The 25,883-nt window shown below is 38.5% G+C and overlaps 3 protein-coding genes across 4 annotated transcripts; 1 reads left to right on the forward strand and 2 right to left on the reverse strand.

Annotated features, from left to right (window-relative positions):
* Positions 1 to 4,984, forward strand: LOC141764631 (extracellular superoxide dismutase [Cu-Zn]-like). The gene is made up of 2 exons (XM_074629967.1): positions 1 to 158; positions 3,796 to 4,984. Exons 1-2 carry the CDS (start codon positions 145 to 147, stop codon positions 4,427 to 4,429), a joined length of 648 nt encoding a protein of 215 aa, XP_074486068.1. The 5' UTR covers positions 1 to 144; the 3' UTR covers positions 4,430 to 4,984.
* On the reverse strand, positions 4,248 to 15,058 carry LOC141764629 (coiled-coil domain-containing protein 149-like). 2 transcript variants are annotated; one of them, XM_074629964.1, is made up of 14 exons: positions 14,834 to 15,058; positions 13,077 to 13,238; positions 12,899 to 12,937; positions 11,954 to 12,061; positions 11,623 to 11,739; positions 10,551 to 10,723; positions 10,214 to 10,286; positions 9,398 to 9,482; positions 9,028 to 9,175; positions 8,851 to 8,927; positions 8,694 to 8,729; positions 8,440 to 8,505; positions 4,997 to 7,732; positions 4,248 to 4,724 (listed from the first exon to the last, which is right to left on the reverse strand). In XM_074629964.1, exons 1-13 carry the CDS (start codon positions 14,882 to 14,884, stop codon positions 7,209 to 7,211), a joined length of 1,659 nt encoding a protein of 552 aa, XP_074486065.1. In that variant the 5' UTR covers positions 14,885 to 15,058; the 3' UTR covers positions 4,248 to 4,724; positions 4,997 to 7,208. The 2 variants fall into 2 exon arrangements, with proteins under 2 accessions (XP_074486065.1, XP_074486066.1); XM_074629965.1 differs by lacking the exon at positions 8,694 to 8,729.
* Positions 15,059 to 16,637: 1,579 nt separating this feature from the next.
* LOC141764630 (leucine-rich repeat LGI family member 2-like) lies at positions 16,638 to 24,029 on the reverse strand. The gene is made up of 8 exons (XM_074629966.1): positions 23,652 to 24,029; positions 23,396 to 23,467; positions 23,104 to 23,175; positions 22,629 to 22,700; positions 22,409 to 22,480; positions 21,629 to 21,798; positions 20,484 to 20,648; positions 16,638 to 19,087 (listed from the first exon to the last, which is right to left on the reverse strand). The coding sequence occupies exons 1-8, from the start codon at positions 23,825 to 23,827 to the stop codon at positions 18,252 to 18,254; spliced, it is 1,635 nt and encodes a 544-aa protein (XP_074486067.1). The 5' UTR covers positions 23,828 to 24,029; the 3' UTR covers positions 16,638 to 18,251.
* Between the last annotated feature and the right edge of the window lie 1,854 nt (positions 24,030 to 25,883).

The following is a 25,883-nucleotide window of genomic DNA, read 5'->3' on the forward strand; positions in this document are numbered from 1 at the left end:
AACACACAACGCTCACTGACACGTTTAAACAAGACTTTGATAACACAGTTTACATCTGTACTCGTCAGATCAACACTGAACTGATCAACAGTGAAGACTAACTGTGTTATAAGAGCCTGTTGCTGCGGTTTGTTTAAGCTGACCATGCGTCTACACGGGTAAGTGGACTTTGCTGATGTAACTCTGGTATCCTTTCTGAAGTCTCTGTGTTGAATTAACACTTCATCTGCAGACTCAAATACTGTCATATAATGTTTGTCTAGTGGTAGGAACTTCAGTTAGTTCATTTATTCTTCTTTTTCACAGTTAATGTTGCCTATACTCTACAGTCAATATTACACTGTGTGCATGTATATGAATGAATTTAGACATGATGCAACCATAGTAGGATTCAATTCTATCTCTTTGAAACATGAAAGGTAAGTGTTAGGCAGGTAGTTCTGTACTTGAATAATTCCTATTTTTGCTGCATTGTAAGGAGAAATATTGTACTTTTTACTCCATTATGTTTTTTTATGTTAAAATTTTATATACAAAACATATGGTGGTATAAAGTGTCAGAATCATAATAGATTAAACCAGTAAAGTAGCTCAAATTACATTAGCTCATATTTTTTGGCATCATTGCGCAAGAATTTCCTAAGAACCTGTTCTTTCTGAAGTCTGTGTTTAATTAACACTTCATCTGCAGAGTCAAATACTGCCATATGATGTTTGTTTAGTGGTAGGAACAGTGTACGCTTCAGTTAGCTCATTTATTCTTCTTTTTCACAGTTAATGTTGCCTAAAGTCAATATTATACTGTGTGCATGTATATGAATGAATATAGACATGCAACCATAGTAGGATTCAATTCCATCTCTATGCAACATGAAGTTTAGTTTTTCCTATAATATAGTTTAGCTTTTCCTATAGGGGAGAGTGGGGTAAGATGAGCCAATTTTTACTTATGCTGTCCTCGAGGTTAGGAAAAATGAGACAGAAGTAAAATGAAAACATGAACCTTAAATTCAGGATCTCTCCTATCAAATGAAATGATCAGCATGCATCTATAACAAAGCTGTCTGAAAAAAATTACCTTCCCAAAAAAAGTGCTCCTGTGGCTCAACTTGCCCCAGGTAAGGGGTAAGTTGATCCGAGTCAGTGGGTATGTTGAGCCATCGTGGGGTAAACTGAACATCTGAGTTTTTAAGTTTAAACCTCAGCATAAGTGTGTTAACAAACAGTTTCACAGTTATGAACTTGTGAGAACAAACCACCAGTGAGTTTCAAGACCATTTAACAATCAAAATATCATTCAATATTCGACTATATTCCAGTCGTCAAGTTTGCAGGGAAATATGAACTGTTGCTCCCTCCTTGCAGTTCCTCCAGCCTTTTGAGGTTGAGGTAGCTCCTTCAGCACATCACTCAGCAGAAAAGATGCCTCATCCTTTTCCTTGAATACAAAGGTGGGCTTCTCACGTCAAGTGTTCCCCCGGATTCTTCTGAGAAATCTTGCACTCACTTCGTTGCCCTCCAGGCTCTCAACCAAGCCAATGTAATGGTAGCTTCTGCCTTTGGATACAAAGTTTACTATGACAAAGTCACCAACTAACAGATCTGAGATGTCTGATTCACTTCTCTCATCATTAGAACTCTCATGCTCAGAAGTGTCATCAAATGGGATGGCATCACACTCTCCTCAGAACTGCTGTACGCTGTGATTTTCGTCTTGGTCTTTGGTTTGACCTAGGCCTACCTGCTAAACCCTTCTCTTTCCAGTTGTTGGGGACAGGAATGTTGTTTCTTTCTGCCAATTCCAATGCCAGTTCACAGCATTTCTTTGGAGTAAGGCCGTGGAACTGTTCAGCCAGCTTCTTGATATGGTCTGCCAGCTTCTTGATATGGTCTGCAAGCTCCTTCTCTACCACCTCTGTGAAGACCCTCTTTGCCTCTGCTGTTCCACTATAACCAACTGTTTTTACTTCCTTTATCTCCCTCTTCTATAAAGGTTAACATATAAAAAATCAAACCAAGTTGTGTAACACTCAACAGTAATACCATTTTATACATCAGAGAATTAATTTGGTTAATTTATGGTGGGGTAAATTGAGCCAGTGGCTCGGAATAACAGTAGCATATTAGTGAGCCATTGGCTCAACTTACCCCATAGCCTTTGGCTCACTTTGCCCCATAGCTACCATTTTGGAAAAAATGGCCTAGTTTAGCAATTCAGGCTAATCTTTAGCGAAGGGATTAACATGGTGTTATATCTTAGTAAATCACCAACGTGTATAATATATTTTTTTAGACCTGGATACATTTGCTTTGATCTAACATCCATTATTCCTGACATGCAGAAAATTTACTTTGATGGGAAAAAACTGTTTTTGGTGTAAAAAAGTACTTACTACTTCTCCCATGTGCTTCACTTCATCACAGCAAGATAGAAATGATGGGTACTTCCTAAAATAATGGTCACATGACAAAACATAATCACAGTTGCCAAGATAGAGGGGGTGGGTCAACTTACCCACTGGCTCATCTTACCCCACTCTCCCCTAATGGAGTTTATTTTTTACTAGAATGGAGTTAAAGTCTTAAAAGCAGCAGCTGGCAGTATATTTTTGGCATCATTGGGCAAGAATTTCATAATAACCTTTCAGCATATTGTAATTCAAGTGTTCTGAGAGAAAACTAGACTTCTGCACCTCCTCATGGCAGCTGGATCACAAACTTTCTCATTATACAGGTAAACAGTACACTACAGGATGTTTCTAAAAACATTTGAGGCGAGAAATAGGCATTACAGTAACAGCTGCACCCACACTGTGTGAGCCTCAGGTCTTTGTCAAACATGAGGTGAAACGGGAAGGACTTGCAGAACGTGTACGGGCTGATCCGAGTCTCCTGTGTGCTGTTCTCCTCGAAGCCGTCCAGGTCCTCGTAGAATGCCTCTTCCTCCGAGTCCTTCTCCTCAATCAGAAACTTGATGTGGTCACAATCCTAATTTTTTTGTTGGATCATCTGCATCGGATGAAGTTAAATAATAGATCAAATATTGATGTTATTGTTGCAAAACTGACTTAAACCTGCAGTAGGCAGAATATTTTTGGGCAAAAATTCCATAATAACCTTTCAGCATATTGTAATTCAAGTGTTCTGAGAGAACTAGACTTCTGCACCTCCTCATGGCTCTGTTCTCAGGCGGTGCTTGGTATTTCCTCAACTGATCTCAACATGGCTGCCGGGTCACAAACTTTCTAATTTTACAGCTAAACAGTGCACTACAAGATGTTTCTAAAAACATTTGAGGAAAGAAATAGGCAATACAGTAACAGAATATTGATTCATATTTGATCAGCGCTGCCTAGTTTGACCGTTTGATCAGAGTTTGCGAGTGATTGACAGCTGTTCAGAGACGGCAGACTCCAGCTCGGCTCTGATTGGTTGTTTTCTTCCGGTCTGTGAAATCTTGCCGATGCCATCAGGAGCACCGGAGGAAACAGAGACACAGAGATTTTTTTCCAGATTACCTGTTTGTCAGGATATAGTAACCGTTTTATAAAAATGAAAAACTTGTTTTAATCGTATTTGCTCCAGTCCTACCTGCTGCTGCTTTAAGCACTTTTTCTGACTTCTATATTAGGTAATGCAGGACTTTTACCTGGAATGAAGTATTTTTATAATGTGTTGTTACTACTTTTACTTAAATAAAGGATCTAAATAGAGCCTACATGTACTTGATGGCATGTAAAATGTACGATGAGCTTATAAATATGCAGCACTCCTAATCATTTTAATTTCTTTCAGGCCATTGAGTATATTGGGAGCGGCACTGTTGGTTCTGCTGGCTGGCTGCCAACGTGTCTCAGCTGACAAAGACACTCTGGCTCCACCAGAGGTCTCGCAGTACAATGGCACTCTGTATGCCGCCTGCAAAATGAGACCCAGCGCCACACTACCCGGCGGTCTGCCCAAAGTGACCGGTCAGGTGCTGTTTAAGCAAGATTATCCTGAGGGAAAGCTCCAAGTCCTTCTTCGGTTCAATGGCTTCCCCAAAGGGGGTGATCCAGCGCCCAGAGCGGTGCACATTCATCAGTTCGGAGACCTGAGCCGGGGGTGTGACTCCACTGGCAGCCACTACAATCCACATGGTGTAAATCACCCCGAACACCCTGGAGACTTTGGTAACTTTTCACCCCAGCAAGGAAAAATCTTTTCGATGTTCGAATCTGAGGCAAAGCTGTTCAGAGAGCTGTCTGTGATTGGAAGAGCGGTGGTGGTCCATGAAAAGACAGATGACTTGGGGCAAGGTGGAGACGCTGGGAGCCTGCTGCATGGAAACTCCGGCCGGAGGCTTGGCTGCTGCATTATTGGGATTTCCTCCCCCGACCTCTGGAATAAGTACTATGAACTGTACCAGCAAAAAAAAATGACGTTGTGAAGTCTTTCAGTGACGTTCGTTATCCCAGATCACTGCCGGTATGGCGATGATTCAACGTCATTTCCATATCAAACATGGATTGGGTCAAAACGTCTAGTTCTGCGTCTGCATTCATGTGTCAAGTGTGTACTTCTTAAGACAACAGAAAATATCCTGTCAACATTTTTAACACATTTTTAACTTCTTAAGGCGTTTGGACCTTCCATGCTATTGGTTGGCGTCAACATACGAGCCTCTTCTTGACGTAGGAGCTGCATTGGGCTGTACGTATGCCTACGTTGTGCGTGGGCTCTTGCTAGACGGCACGTTTGGGCTACGTGGCTATCGTGTGTCTTAGATGCAACTGCGATTTAGTATTTGGGAGGGTCCATTTGTGCGGGGTGGGTGGATTTCTGCTGGTAATTTTGAACTCTGGCGGCTGAGGAGAGTTAAGAATGGCCTCCAGAAACGTTCACACTACCTACATTAAAAAATTGGCTTGTAGAACACCAATTTCTTTCCTCTCTTACCTACCTACTCAAAATTCAACAGGTTGCCATTTGTGCTCTAATATTACCATCTAGTCACTTTGGTGAACACACTACATTAGATCAAAAGCCTAAGTCAATTGATATCAGGGAATTGTTTTCTCTCTTGCAATGATTGTATAGGGTTTCCCCTCAGAAACGTATGATGTGGTAGCACCCAATTTTAAACACCTTAAAACGTTAAAAATGTATGTGTTACATACAAACATCTTACGAGGTGTTAACAGGGTATTTTCTGTTGCCTTAAGAAGTACAAATTTGACATGTTAATATGGACGCAGAACTAGACGTTTTAGTCCAATCCGTGTTCAATACTTCCCTAACATCATCACATTCTAAGATGTTTGTTCAATGTCAACTGACAAATTCATGTTAATCATCAAATATTTGCTTTGAAGACGCCTGTAAAGGAATTAAATAAAAGCACGGGTTAAAAAAGAAAATGCAATTATCTTTAATCAATAAATAGTATATTGTCATGCAGCATTTTAAATAGCTTTGATAATCTTGTGTTTTCATGATTAAAAATAATTATTTAAGACAGTAATAAGAAATGAAACTGTTTGGAAATGTTTGAATTATGTTTGAAAAAAACACCCAAATAAAGTTGCTACATAGCTTAAACATTGTTCACAACAGCTGGATGTCTATTTGTTGACGTAGTGATCAATAAGATACGGTGGGTTTCTTTAACGTTGAGGGGGAAGCGTGGGCAGAGGTAGGATGTGAAATCTGAATCAGTGTCTTACTCCAGAGTTAACAACAGAAATGTTATACAAATGATATTCTCCTTTACTGTTGAGTTCAAAGTCAGTCTCAGTTACGTAAATGATCAAACACTGAAATTATATGTGTCAAAAGCAGAAAAATCTAAATCATCACACCTCTGCAGCGTGATAGACGTATTCTACAGCACTTATTTTGCTACTTTTTATCACCATAAAATCAGCTTCTCCACCTCTGATACATACACAATATAAAGCTTCCAGCTCTGAGGCAACAGTTTGGGATTAACCCTTTCCTGTTCATGACCTCCACCCATCCAACACCTTTAGGATTACCTGGACTGCGAGCCTCACTAATGCTCTTCTGGCTGAATGGGAGCAGATCTCCGCCAAAAATTGTGGCAAAATCTTGTGGAGAAACAAAATCCCAGTAGAGTGGAGGCTGTTATAGCAGCACATTACTGTTCAACAATATCATATGAGTGTTATGTTCAGGTTTCCTTTGGGCACATGTATACATGACACTCAAAATGGATCAAAGTGAAAGCACAAATTAGATAATCAGTTACTGACAGTTCACAGTTAACGCTAAGATGTTTTTTAGGTTTGTTATGAGTCATTCTTACTTCGTTGACAGGTTTATATTAACGAGAAAATCCCTCATGTCTCAATAATTGGCTTTGATATAGAGAGGTAAAGTCCCGCCCCTTCTGGTGGACCATCATATTTTGGTAAGTGACATCTTTCTCGCTGAAGCTACGATTCCTGTGTGTTTCGTACAGGGATGTACTCACACGAGCAACGGACTGCCTCTGATTGGCTAGTACCCACTGCCTTCGTTGGTTTGATTGGTTAGGTTTAGGGTAAGAAAATCAGTGACAGAGTAGGGCGGGTCATGCCTTCGCTACAGTAGGATATCGTAATATCGCCTACGGGTCTCGCTCGTTCTTCTGCGTCCCGGCTGATAAAAAAACCAAGAGTCGTTGGAGAAAACACATCAGGTAAGATAACGTTTCATTTGTGCGTGGAACATAGCTAAGTTATCTAGCCAGCTAGTGTTGGTGACGTATATATTACGAGACGGGAGATGTAGTTCACGGAGCGGTTTCACACAAAACTAAATGATACTATAACAAACTGACTTTCTTGACTTGCAAAATTATCATTTAAACTGACAAACATCATATCTGTGATTCATGGCGTAATTCAAACGGGATCAAAAAAGTATTTATCTCTCATCGTTGTCTACCGTACATACTTTTTCCAGAATAAGGTCCCATGTTGGTCCACCGGGAGGGGTGGGACTTTGCCTCTCTATTGCTTGGATTTACAGTAACTAATAGACATCCATTATCAACACACCATCTGTCAATCATAACAACTCAATAGTGTCACTTTTTTTCATTATTCATAAAAATGAGTAAAGTAGCATTGTTTTACAAATGCATCATTTATCCTTATGTTTCTGAGGATTTGTCCCGATGCTCTGCAGCATGAGGGCGGCTCGTGGAAAACTTCACGTCCTGACTAACACACAACATCTGTCCCATGTGAAAGCTCTGTCTCCTGGTTTGACTGGACGTCCTCCTGCTCTTCGTCAGAATTACCAGCAGCAGCAGCTGTGAATAATGCGCTACTGATGTTTTCCTCTGTGAGAATACACTGCGTTTCAACAGTTTCCAGCCCTTCAGTCCATTCCTCTGACTCATCCTCTCTTCCAGCAATGTTCTCTAAAGTTTGCTGTAATAGGGAAAGGTCAGACGGATGTTGTGTGGGAGAGGAATCGCTCACACACTCCTCTTCTTTTGACCCGTGACTCGTTAAATCCCTTAAATCAGTTGTGACCTGTGATTGACCGCTGTCACCACACTCTTCACTGTCTGGTGTTTCTGTCAGAGGGCTGACTGGCTCTTCCTCAGCCGACTGGTGCGACAGGTTTGGCTGGCACGTCTCCTCACACAGCTCCTCTCCACCACCTGACTCAGATGGTGGTCCACTCTCTTGGATTGGAATTCCTGAGGACAGCTCTATTTCTTCTGACGCTTCATCACCTGTAAGAATAGAAGGTTTAAGAAATATAACCAACACACAGAACAAAATATAAGGGTGCTTTCACATGCCAAAATTTAGTTAGTTTTAATCTAAATCCGGGGCGGTTTGTTTCGGCAGTTGTGAACGCAGTAATAGTACTAGTGCAGACTAAAACAACCGGTCCGAGACCGCTTGCAAGAGGTAGTCTCAGACTAAGGGAACCCTAGTGCAATTCGATTGCAATGAGAACATAATCCGACCCAGTTGCAGGAAGTGAACGAAAACGCAGGGGATTACGGGCTGCCTGTGTGGGCATTTGTTGAGGTGGACACAGGTAAACAACAGGTTAACATGAGTGGGAGAGGAGTGACCTGGACTTCTGCAGAAGTCCGATGTTTGCTTGACATCTGGGCTGAAGAGAACATACAGAATATGCTAAATAAAGTCCACAAAAATAGTGACGTTTAAAAAATCATTGGAGATAAACTGGAGGAGAAGGGATTCATGTGCACAGTCGGTCAGTGCCGAGTCAAAGTGAAAACACTTCGGCCCTGCTCCTTCATACACGGCCTTCAGCAAACATCATTTCTTAATTTGGTCCGCTTTAATTTGTGTACTGTGAAACCGAAGCAGACTAAATAGAAAATGAACCAAAAGTATAAATTTTACTCGACTAGACAAACGGACTATTTCTTATGAAAGCGCCCAGGTCACATTGAATATTCACCTTCCTGTCCAGGAGAATCTGTTGACTCAGCCTGATGGGTATTCAGGATGATGGCGTCTTTTCCTCCTATTACGACAGAACATTATTCAAAGTAAGCCTTTATAAAAGAGCAGAAATTCAGTTTTTTGTATGTCAACACTTAAAACTGTTGGAGTGGGTAGAAATGATTAAATGTCAACTGGGCAGATATGAGAAGTAATGGAAGAAAGTTTTTAAAGGTTAAAAAGTAGTTAGAGGAAGTGAGAAGAACATACTTCCATAAATTCCCAGAGACACATTATAAGTCAGGCCTCCGGGTAGCAAGAAGCAAAAGGACAGAAGACAGGAGAAGGAATGTAAATTATTGTAACAGCAAGTAGAATACAAGCTTCAAACATAATAGCCTCAGTATATTAACATATTTATGTTCACCTGGCAGGCTCCATAATCCAGACATCTCTAATGTTTTGAGTTTATTCTCCAGCTCTGCGACTCGATTGCCAAGAATCCTAACGATTAAAAGCCACAAAAACAATTACATTCGCACGCTTTGTCCGGCTTCCAAGTTATTGAGGTGAAAATTAGAATGTGAAGCATGAGATTGAGTACTTGTTGATTTGGCGTTGGTGCTGAATCACCATGTTCTTCTCGTGGATGGTTTCCAGCAGAGCTGTGGCGAGCGACTTGAGGTCTGAGATGGACTGAGGCGTCACCGGCAAACTGCAGCCGTTCTCTTCAGACAGCAACAATTCCTTCACTGCGCACACACACACACACACACACACACACACACACACACACACACACACACACACACACACACACACACACACACACACACACACACACACACACTGTTAGTCACAGGTTAACCCCCATGAGACAACATATGCTGTCTGGTAAATGTTTACATGCCATTTTGTGACATTGTATATACTGAAGTGAGGTATTGTTTTTTTAAAGATATGATCTTTCTGACCTTGTTTAGCAGAGAGCACCCCAGTCAGTGCACTGCTGTTGGGCTTCCCACAGACTTTAGAGGTTTTCCTACAGTCCAGGGCACTCTGAAATCAAATTTTCAACATATTTTTCATTATTTTCAGTTATTATTTCACAGTTATGTTATGTACAACAGTTATTAGATACAGTCAGACCCCCCCCCCCAAAAAAAATAAAAAAATAAATAAAACAGATGAAAAAGGACATTTGACATCAAATAACATACAGTGGTTAAATGTGACTGTAAAAATAAATATAAAAGAGAAAAGCAATACTGAGCATGAGAGGTTTGTGTTTCTGAGAGAAAAAAAACAAACACATTTTAATAAATCCACTTTTTTAACATTTGCAAAAAGTTAAAGGTCCATTGTTTAGGATGTAGTGTCATCTAGTGATGAGGTTGCAGATTACAACCAACTGAAAACCCCTCCACTCACCCCTCCCTTTCCAAGCGTGTCAGAGAACTACGGTGACCTTCAGGTAACGAAAAACGTGGAAGTCTCTCTAGAGCCAGCGTTTGGTTTGTCCGTTCTGGGCTACTGTAGAAACATGTCTGAGCAACATGGCAGACTCTATGAAGAGGAACCACTCCCTCTGTAGATATGAAGAGCTCATTCTAAGCTAACGAAGACACAACGATTCTTAGTTTCAGATGAATATACACTAATGAACACATAGTTGTGAATATTATATTCCATTTCTTCTGATAAATGCACCTAAATCCTTCACACAGGACCTTTAAGAGGCTCCGTTTTCATAGAATTAAGAAACATTTAAAATATAAAAATGTAGTCACCTTGTACTTCACCAAGTTTGTTTTGAGCAAGTTGATTTCCTCTTGAAGTTGACAGAAGCGTTCATGCAAATACCTGTCGGATTATTTTGATCAGAAGTGCATTATTAAATCATTAAACATCATCAATCTGTTTACAAAGTAGACTTCGCAGTTATGACACAGCAAAATCCAAATATCATTATGTTGTTATCTCTTATTTTACAGCTCAATATACATAAATATATCTGATATACATATGCACATTATTTCAGTGAACTAGTAAAGTAATTGCTGCAGATATTCTAATATTTCTAATACTGTAGCACCAATAAAGTCTCTTTAAAAAAGAGTAACCAACCTGTTCTCCATGCAGAGTGCATCTATGTCTAGAATGCGTATCTCATCGTTGCCCACGATGTGGTTCATCTCCACGTTGAGCCGATGAGCCTTCTGCTGAAACACGTCGCGCTCCGCTCGGACGTCCTGAAGCTCGTCTGTGAGCGACTTCACGCTGTTCTCCAGAACCTCGTTCTACAGCGACACCAAAACACACTGTGTCAGTACAGACACTGGGATTTCATCTACTAATGCAACCGGTGGAATATTTCATCCACCCATATTTCTCTTTGAAGAAAACCATCACAGTAATTGAATCCTGTTTCATTCTTACAAATATATAAAATATTTAGAGCTCTTTATTTCTACATTGAGTACTTTTACGTTTAATACTTTCAGGACATTTTCCTGATAATACTTACATACTTTTACTTAAAGGTGCAGTGTGTAGGATTTGGGGGCAGGTTGCAGATTGCAACCAACTAAAAACTTCACTCCTGTGTGCCAAGTGCGTTGGAGAACTACAATGGCTGACGCAAAAACGCAAATGGCTCTCTCTAGAGCCAGTGTTTGGTTTGTCCATTCTGGGCTACTGTAGAAACGTGGCGGCCAGCTCCGTGAAGAGGACCCGCTCAGTATGTAAAATGCAGCTCAGTGAGGATAGAGACATTTCATACATCGGACGTATTGAACGCAGACCCGACCTGCTGATGCGTATTCAACCTGCACTGGACCCGCCAGTCTGCAGTGTAGTTCATACACTTCACTGATAAACCAGAGAACTGTGCAGTCACAATGGAGCAGAAATGCAGGGTTTAACTTCTCTCTAGACTGTTCACATGTGCCACCTGGTGGTGGTTGGTGCACACTGCAGCTAGTGCAGGAAGCAACAGAAGAAAATAAAAGTGCGTATATGTGGTCACAAGCATGGCTTAACTACTTCCAAGTCTTCCTGGTTTGACATTCAATCGACAGGATGTTGTTAAAAGTCACAATACTGTCAACTACAAGACATTAACTAAACAAATCACCTGAATTATTGTATTTAAAAACAAAAGTCAGACAGCAGCAGACAGTCAGCCTCTTGTTCTCACCTGCTCTCCAGCTCTTTCTAACTGTTTGACCAGATCCTCTCGTTCATGAGCAGGAAAGTGTCGAGCGCCGACCTCTTCGTCTCCCAGCCTCTGTTTGGTGATGGTCATCCGTAGAAGCTGTTGGGACAGAGACACCCAGTTCGATTTTCTGCAGTTTCACAATATGTGACTCTGCTTTATTTCATCTGAGGAACTAATCTATAACGCTACTAACTTAAATCAGATAAATGTTGGAGATATATTCAAGACACACAAAAAGACATAAACATACATTATGTCCTAATTTGATTTTATTGCAACTTTCGGTATAGTGCGCAGTATGTCGCGGTACCTTGTTGTCACCTTGAGCTTCCACCAGTCGTTGTTTCAGCTCCTTCACCTCCTCAGAAAGTTGACTGCTTTTTTCTCTGGAGTCTCGCAGTAGCTGGGCTAAATTCACCTGAAGAAGACATGAACATGACGTCGACAGACTTAATTCAGCTGTTACATGCATGTATCCACGATTGACATTTAAAGCTATACAGAACAAGAACTTTATGTAAATATTCCCCTGTCTTTTAACCTAAAATGATAAAAGGGGCAGCAGTGGTGAAGAGCATCCCAATCGCTCTGCTAAATTTGTCCTCCTTGCCCAAATAAAATAATAGGATTGTTATGAACACTGGTGGCAATTAGTGTTGATTGACACTGAATTCTAGGTATTAAAGTCCACTTCTAGCTATTTGGAGCCTATGTGTAAAGCTGCAAAATGCATGTATACAGGGATGCACCGATCCAACTTTTTCAGTCCTGACACCGATAGTAGTAGCGATACCTGGGCGTACTGAGTACCGATCTGATACCAGTGTTTAATTAATAAGCTGTATGCCTCACTGTGTGGAAGTGACTGGAATCATTCTTTTATGTATAAGGCAACATCTGGCTTGAATTAAACATTGCTTTCCTAACAAATAAATACATAGATATAAATTTACTAAATTATTATTTATTATCAAAGTAATAAATTGTACACCAGCAACTTGGTAAAAAAATCTTCAAAATTACAATTACAATTCAAGTATAAACCTTTTTAATGCAGCAACAAATTGGTCAAAACAGGAATTAAATTCCAGTATATAATGTATATAGTATATAAACACTGAACTGAAGTGAATAGATCAGCCCCATTGTCACAGATGAGTCAGTATTGGTCCGATATCGGTGCATCCCTGATTGTAAGGAGCCCTTTCTAATGTATTATTTACCACATTATGCAAATAACATAAAAATTGCTTACTTGATTCCTTTTCTCAGGAGGCAGAGAGGGATCTCCATCCTATTGGTTATAAAAACAAAGGGAATTGTCATTAAATGCAACATATTCAAAATGTAATAGTGGAGAATGATATTTCTCTGCCTATTATAATGCTCATGATGATGCATCTTTCCGACTGCAGGCTACTAGTTGGGCTTACAATGAGTTCCCTGTACTTCTTCTTGAGCCCTTGGTGTCGCTCCCGGAGCTGGTTGGCCATCAGCTTGTACTGATCTCGCTCCTGCTGGCAGGTGTCCAGCTCCTTCGACAGAATCAAAAGAGCTTCTTTCTTACTCTCCAACTTCTGCTTACAGATGAGGAACTGAATGCAAGAACAAATGTTTTACAAGAGAGAGAAGAATTGTTACGTGAATATTGATTAATACAGATTAGGTAGGCAGACTTTATATTATTTTAACTGTTTATTAATGAAGGAGTGCGGCCAATATGGAAAACAAGTTATATCATATTATTCACAAGACCTTCTTCTGATGTTGACTTGTATCATGACATCTGTTAAGGTTGGAAAATCCTCTTTTTAGGGCTGCAAATTATGATTATTTTTATTGTGGATTAATTTGTTGGTTATATTTTTGATTAATTGCCTATTAAATGTTGGAAAATAGTGACAATTTCCCAGCACTAGGGCTGCAACTAACGATTATTTTCATTGTTGATTAAACTGTCAATTATTTTCTCGATTAATCGATTAGTTGTTTGGTCTATAAAATATCAGAAAATGGTGAAAAATATCGGTCAGTGTTTCCCAAAGCCCAAGACGACGTCCTCAAATGTCTTGTTTTGCCCACAATTCAAAGATATTGAGTTTACTGTCATAGAGGAGAAAAGAAACCAGAAAATATTCACATTTAAGAAGCTGGAATCAGAGAATCTTTCCTTAAAACACTCAAACCGATTAATCAATTATCCAAATAGTTGGCGATTCATTTAATAGTTGACAACTAATCAATTAATCAATTATCGTTGCAGCTCTACACGTGAATATTGAATAATACAGGCTATGTAGGCAGACACTTCATATCATTTTAACTGTTAATTAAAGAATGAAGGGTGCTCATAAACTCATCATGAGCTGTCATTAGGGGTGTAAGAAAAATAGCGCAATATTATGTTTTGTGATACTGTATCGATTCTCAAAAACTATGTATCAATTTTTAGTTAATAGTTTCCAGTTTAGTCAATACTATATGTAATTTGCAAAGAGATGCGCCCTCTCAGTGTATGTGCCCTCTGAAAGTATGATGTTGGATGATACAGGTAATGTGATAAATGCAGATCCCACTGTTCTGATTGCATAAAAAATACACTGAAATTAGATTTTAAAAATCGCAATATATCGCCTTATTTACAGTATCGCAATATATTATATATTTAATAATATATATATATATAATAATATATATATAATAATATATATATAAATAATAATATATATATTATAATATATACATATATATATATATATATTAATATATATATATTATTATATAATATATATTGAACTCTTGTATCGTGATACGTATCGTACCAATAATACACAGCCCTAGCTGTCATCTAAATGTATTGATTGTGACAGTTTATCTGTAATAACCAGTGAAAAATCAATAAGTTTGGTGCATATAGTTTTACTGTACATCTCATTATTGGGCTCTGCAGGTAAAAGGAAAAACAACTACTTCCTTATAGAGGCTGAGAGAAACCAAAGCAGCGGAGATGTAATCCTCTTTACTCTGTTTAATCTTTAACAGTCTGTGGGTGCAAACAGGAGGCGACACGCAGCATTTAAAGACACCAACGACACCAGCTGATGTGATGGTTTGGTGGTGCACAAACACCAGTGGAGGTCAGTGAGTCTATATATTATATATATAAGAGGAGGACTGTGTTTATATTCACCTCGTTGAGCAGCCCCTGCCAGTCGCTCTCGCTCCTCCTGGACGGATCCATCTGTCTGCTGCAGGATGAATACAAATATATATTAATAATGACGCTTTCAAACAAGCATCACCATGTTGTGATCAGATTTAGAGACAATTCGCATCATCAAAGCGGATTATTAGCTGATCGAGGAACAAGAGCTGCATCACATCCGTCCGTCCGCGACGTCAGAGGAGCGTCACGACGCGTTTGGAAACCCTCGAAAATCTGGGAACTAGGGAGACTATCTGTCCTTGAAATGTACACATACCCACAGACATAATGTCTATGCACGTACCTGTTAACTGTGGCAAGATATTTATCTAGGAAAATATTATCTGTGACTTTTAACTTATACTGGAAAATGTATTGTATGTATTTTATTTTTTTATTTTTTTATAAATGTATTTTAATTATTATTATTTTATAAATGTATATATATATATATATATATATATATATATATGAATGTTTTTTTTTTATAAATGTATTTTTTTGTTTTTTTAAGGTTCAACACAATATATGAGAGAGAATTATTTCTAATCAATCCCATTATCATTATCGCAAAGTTTGCATTTTATACTACTCACTTTAATGTTTTCAAAAAAGAAATGGAACTATATATTAAGACAATATCTTCTGCAAAAAACAAAAATGCTAGTAAAACGGTGAGTTTGTGCTCCCATTTTAATGTTTTTACTTGAGCTACTATTATTTATTTATTTATATTAACCCCTGACATCTTTTGTGTTTTATGGTACTTTTTTTAATTAATTAATTAATTTTATTTTTTATGTTTGTTTTTATTTATCCCTTTATTTCCTTTATATGTATTGTTTACCTATGTGTTGATTTAATTGTTCTTTGTATTGTTTACAAATTCAAAATAACGTTTATTGAAAAAAGAATTGGGAACTACGGACTGAATGGTAGTTCATCAATAATAATATTAATATTATTATTAATAATAATAATAATAATAATAATAATAATAATAAATCTCTGTTTGGTGACCCACATTTTTCAAAACTAATTATATGAAATTAACTAGGAAAATATGAAGTTAGTAATCATGAATAAATAGACAATTATATAATTTTACCTAAGGTTTAAGGTTTGTTGTCTTAGTTGACTCATATGCAAACCAGACATTTAATAAATTCATGAAGCTGCAATTAATAACACCTGTAAATAAATATAAGTGGTTTGATCAGCCATTTGACCTATGACCCCTTATTCTGTGACATCAGTGATTGGGGCGAGGAGGGCAGAGGTGTCTCATGTTTTGTTGCCTCATTTCTTTGAGTGTGACTGTATAAATTTCACACACTGAGATTGAAAGAAATGCTCTCGTCTCATAGTGTGTACAATTCTGACAGAGAGTACAATAATTCAGTTTGTGCGTTTCATAATTTCCAAGCTTCTGTTGATTGTACATAACAGAAAACATATGCAGGCTACTTGGCAGCAGTGTGGGGAGAGAGTTGACAAGAGTTTATCTCAAGATACTTTTAAAATGGCATCATTCACACATCATCCCTCAACATTGAATAACAATAATAACAGATGATGTGTCTTCTTGTTCTCTTACATAAACTATATGATTTTGTCATTTGTCCTCTGTTGCAGTTGAAAGAAAACGCTGTCTCAGATGCCAGATGCTGACAACACTATCAATTTCAAACATGCTGTCTGAGGCACTTTGTCTTTGCTTTATGGACACAATTCAGTTTGTGCATCTGTCAAGAAAGAAGAAAACAGATGAATACAGTACATGTGGTTAAATGTTCTTTAATGCATTTACACAAACTCATTCTTACATAAGACTGAAGGCTGTCGGTGTAGCGTAGTAAATATAAATATACCTCATTGCTACTGTAGGTAGGACATGAAGATAGATAGAAGGTTGTTTTGGTTTTTTTCCCAAGAAATCGGAAATGCTAACAAAAACATATTGCTTATGCTAGATCTCGTTAGCATTTTGTGACTTTAAGATATTTGACCATCTATAAAGACCACGGCACATCATGCCATTTTTATGTGTGTGAAAAAGATTTATATTCCAAGCCAAACGGACTGTAATTAAATCTGTACAATACATGAAAAGTATAAAAAGATCAGTAAAGAAAAGAGCACACGGTTGTGTATTAAGACCATGTAAATGTAATTTCAAGTCACACAGTTAACCTCGTGATTGTAATTCAGAGCAACAATCAGTATTATACATTTTGCATAGGAATCAGGAGTAAATTAGGTTTAGTTTTGACACTAATCAGGCACTCTGTTAATACAGTAGCGTGTTATAAATGCGGTGCAGTTAGGCTTAAGCTCATAATATACATTCAGCTGTATTTTTGGAGAAAATCTCTGTTTCATGCACGTTTAAATCATTAGTCATGACAGTTGAGATGGCTTCAAAACTTTTACTGACTTGTTCCAGTCTCAAACTAATCACTTCACCCACAGAGTTTAAAGCATTTTAGGGTGCTCTAAACTCCCCACACACACACCTTTCCAACTTCTACATTTTTTTTTTTAGAAACATCCAACAATTTCTGTAATTTCCCAAAAGGAAGTGACAAAGTAAGGCGGGTTTGAGCTCTCTTTTTCATTTCAAACACAATTAGTTGTGTTACTTTTTGTGTGTACAACCGAGTGCAACACCATGAATACCCTCCAGAGGAGAGACTGTCTGAAAGTGTGTGACAGTTATGGCATCTTGCCCCGCTCTACGAAAGCACGCTTTTCACCCTGCCTCTAAGTGTGGCTGCTGTAAACAGCTTTTCGAGCATACTGACACCTTGACTGTTCACTTTGTGGTGGCCCAGAAATCCGTGTTTTGTTCTGTGTGGAGTGGTGCAGACTCAGAGCCACAAGCCAAATACTAACTATCTCAGATTTTTCTCTTTTAAATGAGCACCAACATTACAGGTGCACCATAAAGAATCATAATGGTCTTTATATTTTATATAACCATTAATGGGTAGGTTTCTTACTACTAGTTCTTACTAGTTTATGCCAGCTGTGGCCAGAATGGACACCCTTTGACTTGGCCATTGTTTGCTTGACAGAATTACGATAACACCTCTTAAGATAATATCTAGTATGCCATTATCTTCATGCTGTTTTCATTTCAAAGGTTGCCATTTTTAAAATATTTCTGTCAGCCTTCATTTTCCAGTTAACTTCTTGGGACTTATCATACCATATCATACCTCCATAATTGCAAAAAATGCATATGAGCTGCAGAAACTTGCCAAAGATGTTTGTCTCAAACCAAGAACGATATATCTAATTGCATAAGAAAGATATACAGCATTTGAGACTCCTTTGTAGCATACACGCAAATATTGATCTGAATGACTCATACTATGATTAGTCATTAAATTGCTCGGCATTATAAGCTTAAATCTACCATTATATTCTCAAAAACCATCGTTTTGCCCTTGAAGCTGGAAGAAAAGATGAAATTCCTTCGGTCGGTGGTCACTGCTATGAAGGATCGGGGCGACTGCACGTAAATGTCCTTGAACTTGTGGAAGGTTTTGCTCTCCGTGTCCCAGAGGTATATTTGTGTGAAAGAATAATCGCTGCCGAGAGCTAGGTAGTGCTTGTCTGTGAAGATGAAAGGCTGGAGGATCATCGCTCCTCGAGAAGGCAAGGCCTGCACCTCAGTGAACTGCTTGTTGGTCCACTTGAGGATTTTGGAGTCGCCGATGTAGCAAGTCATGGCCAGATACAACTCATCCTCCACCCGGAAAGCTTTGACCGCCACCACGTCGTCGACGTTTGTGATTTCACTGTGAAATATGAACTTCAGGGTGCTCTTGTTCCACAGGTAGATGACGGGTGACTGAGAGCGACTGGTCAAGATGAGGTAGGACTTTCCGTCCGACTCGACATACTCAGCATCTGTATCACGAAACCACTCGTGGAGGAACTGGTAGGAGTAGAAACCGGTTTCATTGCGGTCTGGTTTGTCCATCCACTTGTACAGAGTAGACAAACCTGCCTTGGAGCTGTCCACAATCACAAAGTACCACTCACCATCCATTTTGAAGACCTCAATGTCATTTGGCTTTGAGATGTTGAAAACCTCAATAGTTTGAAACTTTGTGAACTTGTTTTGCCGATCATCAAACTTGTAAATGTGGGAGCCACCAAAGAGCTGTGTAACAATTATCAAGACATGGTCGTCGATCAGAACCGACTTGCATCCGACAACAGACTTCCCTGTAAGGATTAAAAAAAGATGTGAGTGGTAATACAACACAGGAAATGACATTGTAGTTGATCATTAACTGACACTAAAACAATAATTTAATTATAAATTTGTTCTCTTAAATTAACCTTAAAAGATATTTTATTTCTGTTATTGTCAACAAATCCTGTGAAAACACCAAAACCAACAACGAGTTAGTCCGTCCCTCATTACTTTCGACTTCCCCCAGGTTGTCTATAGCCCCGAGCCCATTGGTTCCTACTATAGACTACATATGTATGGATGGACAACGCCTCTACGCTTCCTCCCACTGTACAAAAGTGAAGCCAAAATATCCGGATACGGGAACTGCCATCTTGAGATTGTCATTTGGAGCCAGAGTCTGCACAGTAGGATCGGGGGGCTGGAGCCGAGGTACCAAGGTCCCGCCCACACACCCGCCCGAGCTAATCACGAGCCGAGCACGGCCGCGGCTTGTTACCGGAACCACCTAGCTGCTACGTTAGCACTACGGTAGCTGTTTGGCTAGTGACACGCAACAACTAACCATAATATCTCTATCACTACATTTATGATCAAATTAACACATGTTCTATTACACAGACTCGTGACGGTTATGAAAAGGCAAAGTTACATACGAGAGAGGGATTACTTCACTCAGAGCAGCTGTCAATGACATCTCACCCCCTTTTTATACCATCAAATACCTACTCAAAACAAAACTTATCTGAAAAAGGAACACTTGAACATCCATCAGCGTGATAAGAACTCCTTAAAATGACAGAAACCATCTTTGAGACAAATGTATTTCACGTGTACTTTGACTTTTCAGTTTGGCCCATGTCCCATCCGCTAACATGGAGGGGCGGGATTTATGACCTATACTGCAACCAGCCACCAGGGGGCGATCCAGATGATTTGGCTTCACTTTTGGGGTTGCTGTCATATCGTTCATCTTTATATACTGTGTATGGTTCCTAATGAAGATGTAAATGTTTAAAAAAAAAAAAAGGTCTTCAATATTTTTATTTCATGTTTTAAAAAGGGGAAATCATTTCCAAAAACAGCTGGGCACTGTAGTTTTAGCAAACGTTTCTCAAACAGGAGTAAAAAGTGAATTTGTTGGAGACTATTTTAAGCCAAGCATTAATACATATTTGGTGCTCTTGACAGTATTTAAAGCACCAGGATGGTGTTCGTGGGATTGACTCAAAATAAACTACAGTGCCCATGTTCATTGTAATGAAGTAAAATGTCACCCAGAGCACCAACTGGCAAAACTTGTTTCAACTTGGATCAATTCATTGTTGGTTTTGATCTTTTCATGAGATTTTATGACTATAACAAAAATACAGAATATCATCAGACTGATACTTTAAAAAAGACTTTGAGAGTGTGTTATCAAACCTGTTATATTGTCAAATTTCCTGAAATTCATTTCAATGTGATCCCACTCCATCACCACACAGCTGTTGGAGTTGGGGGCAGCCATCGCCACGTAGATGTCCTCTTTGAAGGAGAAGATGTCCGCTGACATGGACTGAATGGGAATGGACTGATGACGCACAAAGTCTGTGAGATGCAGATAGAAACAGAAGCTACTAGTCTGCTGACAAAGTGAAAGAGCCGACATATAAAACCTCACTGCTTCAATCACATTTTTCACCTGGATGAGTCATCAAAATCATAGTTTATTTTTTATTTATTTATTTTATTGTTTAATATTTGAGTTTAATGTAGCATAATTTCTAATATTATTCGTTTAGTTATATAGTACATTTTATTTATATTTATTTATTAATTATTTAATTGTTTAATAATTGATTTTAATATAGCATACCTTTTATCATTATTCCTGTAGTTTAATAGTATATTTTACTTTTAATTATTTATTTTATCGTTTAATATTTAATTTGTATATAGCATACTTTATAACATTGTTATGGTAGTTTTATGGTTTATTTTTAATTATAGTATGCTAAATCAGTGTTATGCAATGATTTGAAGTGTATTTGTGTCACTAAACACTCAACTTACATTGTAATATTTTGTTTCTCATTGTCTGATTTTAAATTAAAACAAAACAAGCACAGAAATGGTAGACAAAATACAGAAATAAACTATTTTTGATAATTAAAAAAAAAATGCACATAGAATGACATTATGTTTTTTATCTACTAATAATCTGATAACATGGCGTGGAAAAGTATTTATATGAATAGCTCCACCACAATGGTATGCTGAAGATTTAATATTCAAATACATTTGAAATTAAAAAAGAAAAGTAAGGTAGATCTTGTCTTTCTTCTGTTGAAGTTTCTAATTTTAGCCATACAGTATGTATGTATGTATGTATGTACATACAGTATGTATGTATGTATGTACATGTTAACAGGCCTGGAGTCTGCTTGTTTGTTTTTGAGTGCATGTTAGTGTCCTGTTGAATTATTTAACAGTTTTATTGATTTATTTCATTCTTTTTATATCCCGGCATCTTTAGCTGAGCCATTGACTATTCATAACTGCCTTTGATGGTGCTCATGTCATTTTACCTGTGGAGATGCACTCGCCCGGGGGAATAGGAAGGTCGTTGAGCCGCTTGCCCTTCATGTCACTGGGGCCTGCGCAGAAGACATCTGATACTGTGGCGTTTGTGTTTTTCAGCCACATCATCAGCCACTTGTTCTCACAAATGCACTGGAATGAGTTGCCTCGCAGATCCCTGGTGTATGATATAACAGAATCAGCTTAGACACATTTACTGAACAATACAAACAAGTCATATGTTTTATATTCATCAGAGGAAAAGCTTGAGACAAATGGGATTCAACAAAGGCTCAAGACAGTGCAGTAAGATGTATTTGACAAAACAAAGCACAATTCAAACTTATACCTACTCCATGATAGTCCACATAATAATGCTGCAGGATAAAAATCTTCCAAATTTCAACTTCTCAAGAACCAGAATATACAGTAATTGGTTTAGCTTGATAATGAAGTGTTGTGGGTGATTGTTTGATACATACATGAGTCATTTAGCTACAGTTTATGTTACAAAATAGGCTGTTCTTCCAATTTTGCATCATTGTAAGAACAATTTGTTACTAAAATATATTTAAAAAGATACTAAAAACAGCTGCAAATAAAAGAAAAATGTAATGCACGATAGAGAACAAAGACAGAAGCTTAATATTTGTGCTATCCGTATCATTCTTGTGGGGTTTAATGCTGCCAAACACAGAACACAACCTGAGTCAGCTTCACTTAGGAGTGCAGTATGGAAAAAGACGACACACACACACACACTGCTGACGCCACAACTGCTTACTCACAGTTCCAGCAATGAATCCAAGTCAAAAAAGAGATCTCTTGGCAGAAACCTCATCTTGTTGTTGGCAAGCGATCTAAACCAGAAACACAGGGAGACCAGAAAAAAATGTACATTGTTGTAATTTATCAGTCTCTTTGTGATAAAGGTAGTTTATTATACTGTAGGTGTAATAAGGTGTCAGTGTTGCAGATGCTGCATAAAGAGAATGACAGCAGACTTACAGATGAGTCAAATCTCGCAGACCTCGTAAGGCATTTTTGGTGATCGTTTCAATCTTGTTCCCTTCAATGAATCTGTCATAAAAATAGAGGTTTATCAAAGCAAAATACGAGTATAAGAAACAAAAGTCGTGCATAATGCCAGATATTTTATCATGTCTGATGGATAAATCTGTAGAAAACATGTCAGAATATAATGGATGGGTAAATTATAGGGTTTTGGAGATTGAGATGGGTGGATGGAGGGGTGGGGCTGGAGGAGGAGAAATGATCTGCAGTTCTATTTACAGCATGATGTAATACTGTCCTTCAGCATAATTATTATGTGGTTTATTCCAGTTAACTGTTATGCATCTAATTGTGAATAGTTGTGCAAAAAACAACAATGTTAAAGAAAATAACAAAACAATAAACAAAAATCATTATGTCATTTGACATTTTACATTAAGCGAGCAGTAATTTATTAAATAATACTCACAGATATTCCAGATGTGGAAGGCCAGAGAAAGCATCATCCTTGATTGTTGTCAAAGAATTTGCATTTAGAAGTCTGCAATGGAAAGAAAAAAAACAATTGAGTAAACTAAAAATGAAAACTTCTGCTAAAATGTTTGCTTCTTTTCTAAAAAGAAAAAACAGCTAATGAGCATTATTATTATTATTATTAATATTATTATTAATAATAATAATCCATCTACTTTTTGTTGTGTGTGTTGCACTGTCTGCACTACTAAGCCTTTGGTCAATGAATCAATGACAGTTTCACTTACAGCAGCTGAAGAGAAGGCATAAGTGAAAACATTCCCTCTGTAATTTCCGAGATAGATCCATTTACCATGCTCCTGTTGGGAGGAAAACACACACAAATCAAAGTCTTGGGACATTTTAACACTCTGTGTCAGACACACACACACACACACACACACACACACCAACTCTGCAGGGAAGCACCGAGTAACAAACAAAATTGTCTCCTTGAATTGATTTTACTGAAGAGATAATCCAGAAATACAAGGTGTTACTCACAGTGAGTTGATCTCACTGGGTATAGTCCTGGGGATCTGTAAAGTGCCGACGCAGATGATGGTCTCCTTGGTGCAGGAGCATCCTGAAGGACATTTGAAAACCCTTTTAGATTCAGCTGATCCAGAAACACACAGAAGTGCCAAACCGACCAGAAGCCACTGCTGAGCAGATGTCATGTTTGCTGCCTGGGTATTAATACTAGTAAAGGAGGCTGTGGTCGGTGTTAGCAGCAGCAGCAGCAGCGTTTTACCCGCCTGGGCGACATCAACACGCAGCAGTGGAGGAGGAGGAAAGCCCTGACACAGGCTGACACGGCTGCAGCTGCATCCCGGAAGGCTGACAGGTTTCGGACAGTGAGAGGAGAAAAAACAAAAGCGTCGAGTAATCACAATAGTAAAGCTAATTAGTTGAAAAAATAACTCGAGCGTATCTATATATTTAGTTATTAAATGAATTTATGTCATAAAACATCATTTTAAAGTGATATTCAAGGTGGGGAAATCAATGCAACACCAAAAAACGATACTAAAGCACAAACATCCTATAGAATTCAGCACCATGGAGAGCATGAACACATTTTTACTCGCACACTTTATCACGTGACACATTCTGCATCATTTTGACTTCATTAGTGAAAGAGGATAACAATAAAGAGGAAAATACATTAAAGGGACTATTTGTAAGAATCAGTAATGCTTGTTAACAGCGACACCTGTGGCCGTTAAGTCAACGAAAGTCAGCGTCGGGGTGCTTGTTCGCTCTCAATAGACATGAACGAGCATCGCTCAACACTGAGGCGACACACATCAGCTAAAACCACAATATCACTCTATATTTCACCTGCTTGGCAGTAATGTTAGCTGACCAGACGATGGTCTCTCCATGAATCAATGCTGATCGTAGTGTTGACTTTTCCTGCTACAGCCTCCGGGGCTGAAGCAGGGAAAGCGGGTCGATGCCGGGGCTGAAGCAGGAAGAGAAACGTTATCGTCTCCCGACTGCGCCCGCAGGGAGACACCGGAGTTTTGGTCAGAGACGATAACATTTCACGCTGCAGAGCCCCGTCACTTCACAAGACACGGGAAACCTCTGTTGGTCTGGAGGAGCTGCAGCATTTATTTCTGCACAAACGTCCACTGTACATTCGCTAGATATTCTCAGAGCTAAACTAACTCTTCTGCAGTGTGGAGTGAGCGCGCGTTCACGTGTAGAGGTGGAGCGAGACAGCGAGAACGCGCGAAGTGAGGAGTGAAGGCAAGCAGGCAGAGGAGGAGAGACTCCGGCCACAAGCGAGCGTGCATATGCGAGCGAGCGCGCATGGGATCCCGACCCGGTAGATTTATACATATTGTTATGTATATGTTGTTCTTTTAGGCACTAGTGCTAGAAATAGTACTTTTTTTATTTCATACACTTGTATTTTATACACTTGAACTTGTTGTAATTTTGTTGTATTTTTGAGCAATCTCTGGCACAAGAATTTCCTTCGGGATTGATAAAGTTCTATCTTATCTTATCTTATATTCAAGGTGGGGAAATCAATGCAACACCAAAAACGATACTGAAGCACAAAAATCCTACAACATTCAGCACCATGGAGAGCATTAACACATTTTACGTGCACACTTTATCACGTGACACATTCTGCATCATTTTGACTTCATTAGTGAAAGAGGATAGAAATAAAGAGGAAAATGCATTAATTAATGCAGACTGTAAATTATATCATCATTGTTCACTCTATAACGCCTCAAAGACATCCTCCTTGTCAAATATTGTCCTCTAACTTACTGTTTTCTCTGGTATCTATATATAACTTCCAACTGTCTGAGTGCTGTAGTGGTGCTCTATGTGTGCTGTTATACCACTAGAGGGCAGCTGCTGATAATCAAAACTCCAAAAGTCTGAACAAGTTACAGATTTCTGTTTTAACAAATAACAAGTAATCAGCTCTTTTGTAGTTTTGAGTTTTTATGTGATTAATATCTGTTGGAATTGTTCTTTTGAGTTCTACTTGATTGATTTACTTTATTTTTGTGTCGTACACACAAAGTGCCAAACCCTCATGGGGTTTACAAGGCACCAAAAATACAGTTGCAGTGTACAAACATTTCATTCCATTACAAAATTATAGGTTATTTTACCACTTGCTCTTTCACAAAATATTCTTCAGCCCCAGAAGCTTTTTTTCAGTTTGCTATTATCTATTACATGTTAACCTCTCAGATAGAA

Source organism: Sebastes fasciatus, chromosome 3, assembly GCF_043250625.1.
Source record: "Sebastes fasciatus isolate fSebFas1 chromosome 3, fSebFas1.pri, whole genome shotgun sequence".
In the NCBI taxonomy this organism is placed as follows: domain Eukaryota; kingdom Metazoa; phylum Chordata; class Actinopteri; order Perciformes; family Sebastidae; genus Sebastes; species Sebastes fasciatus.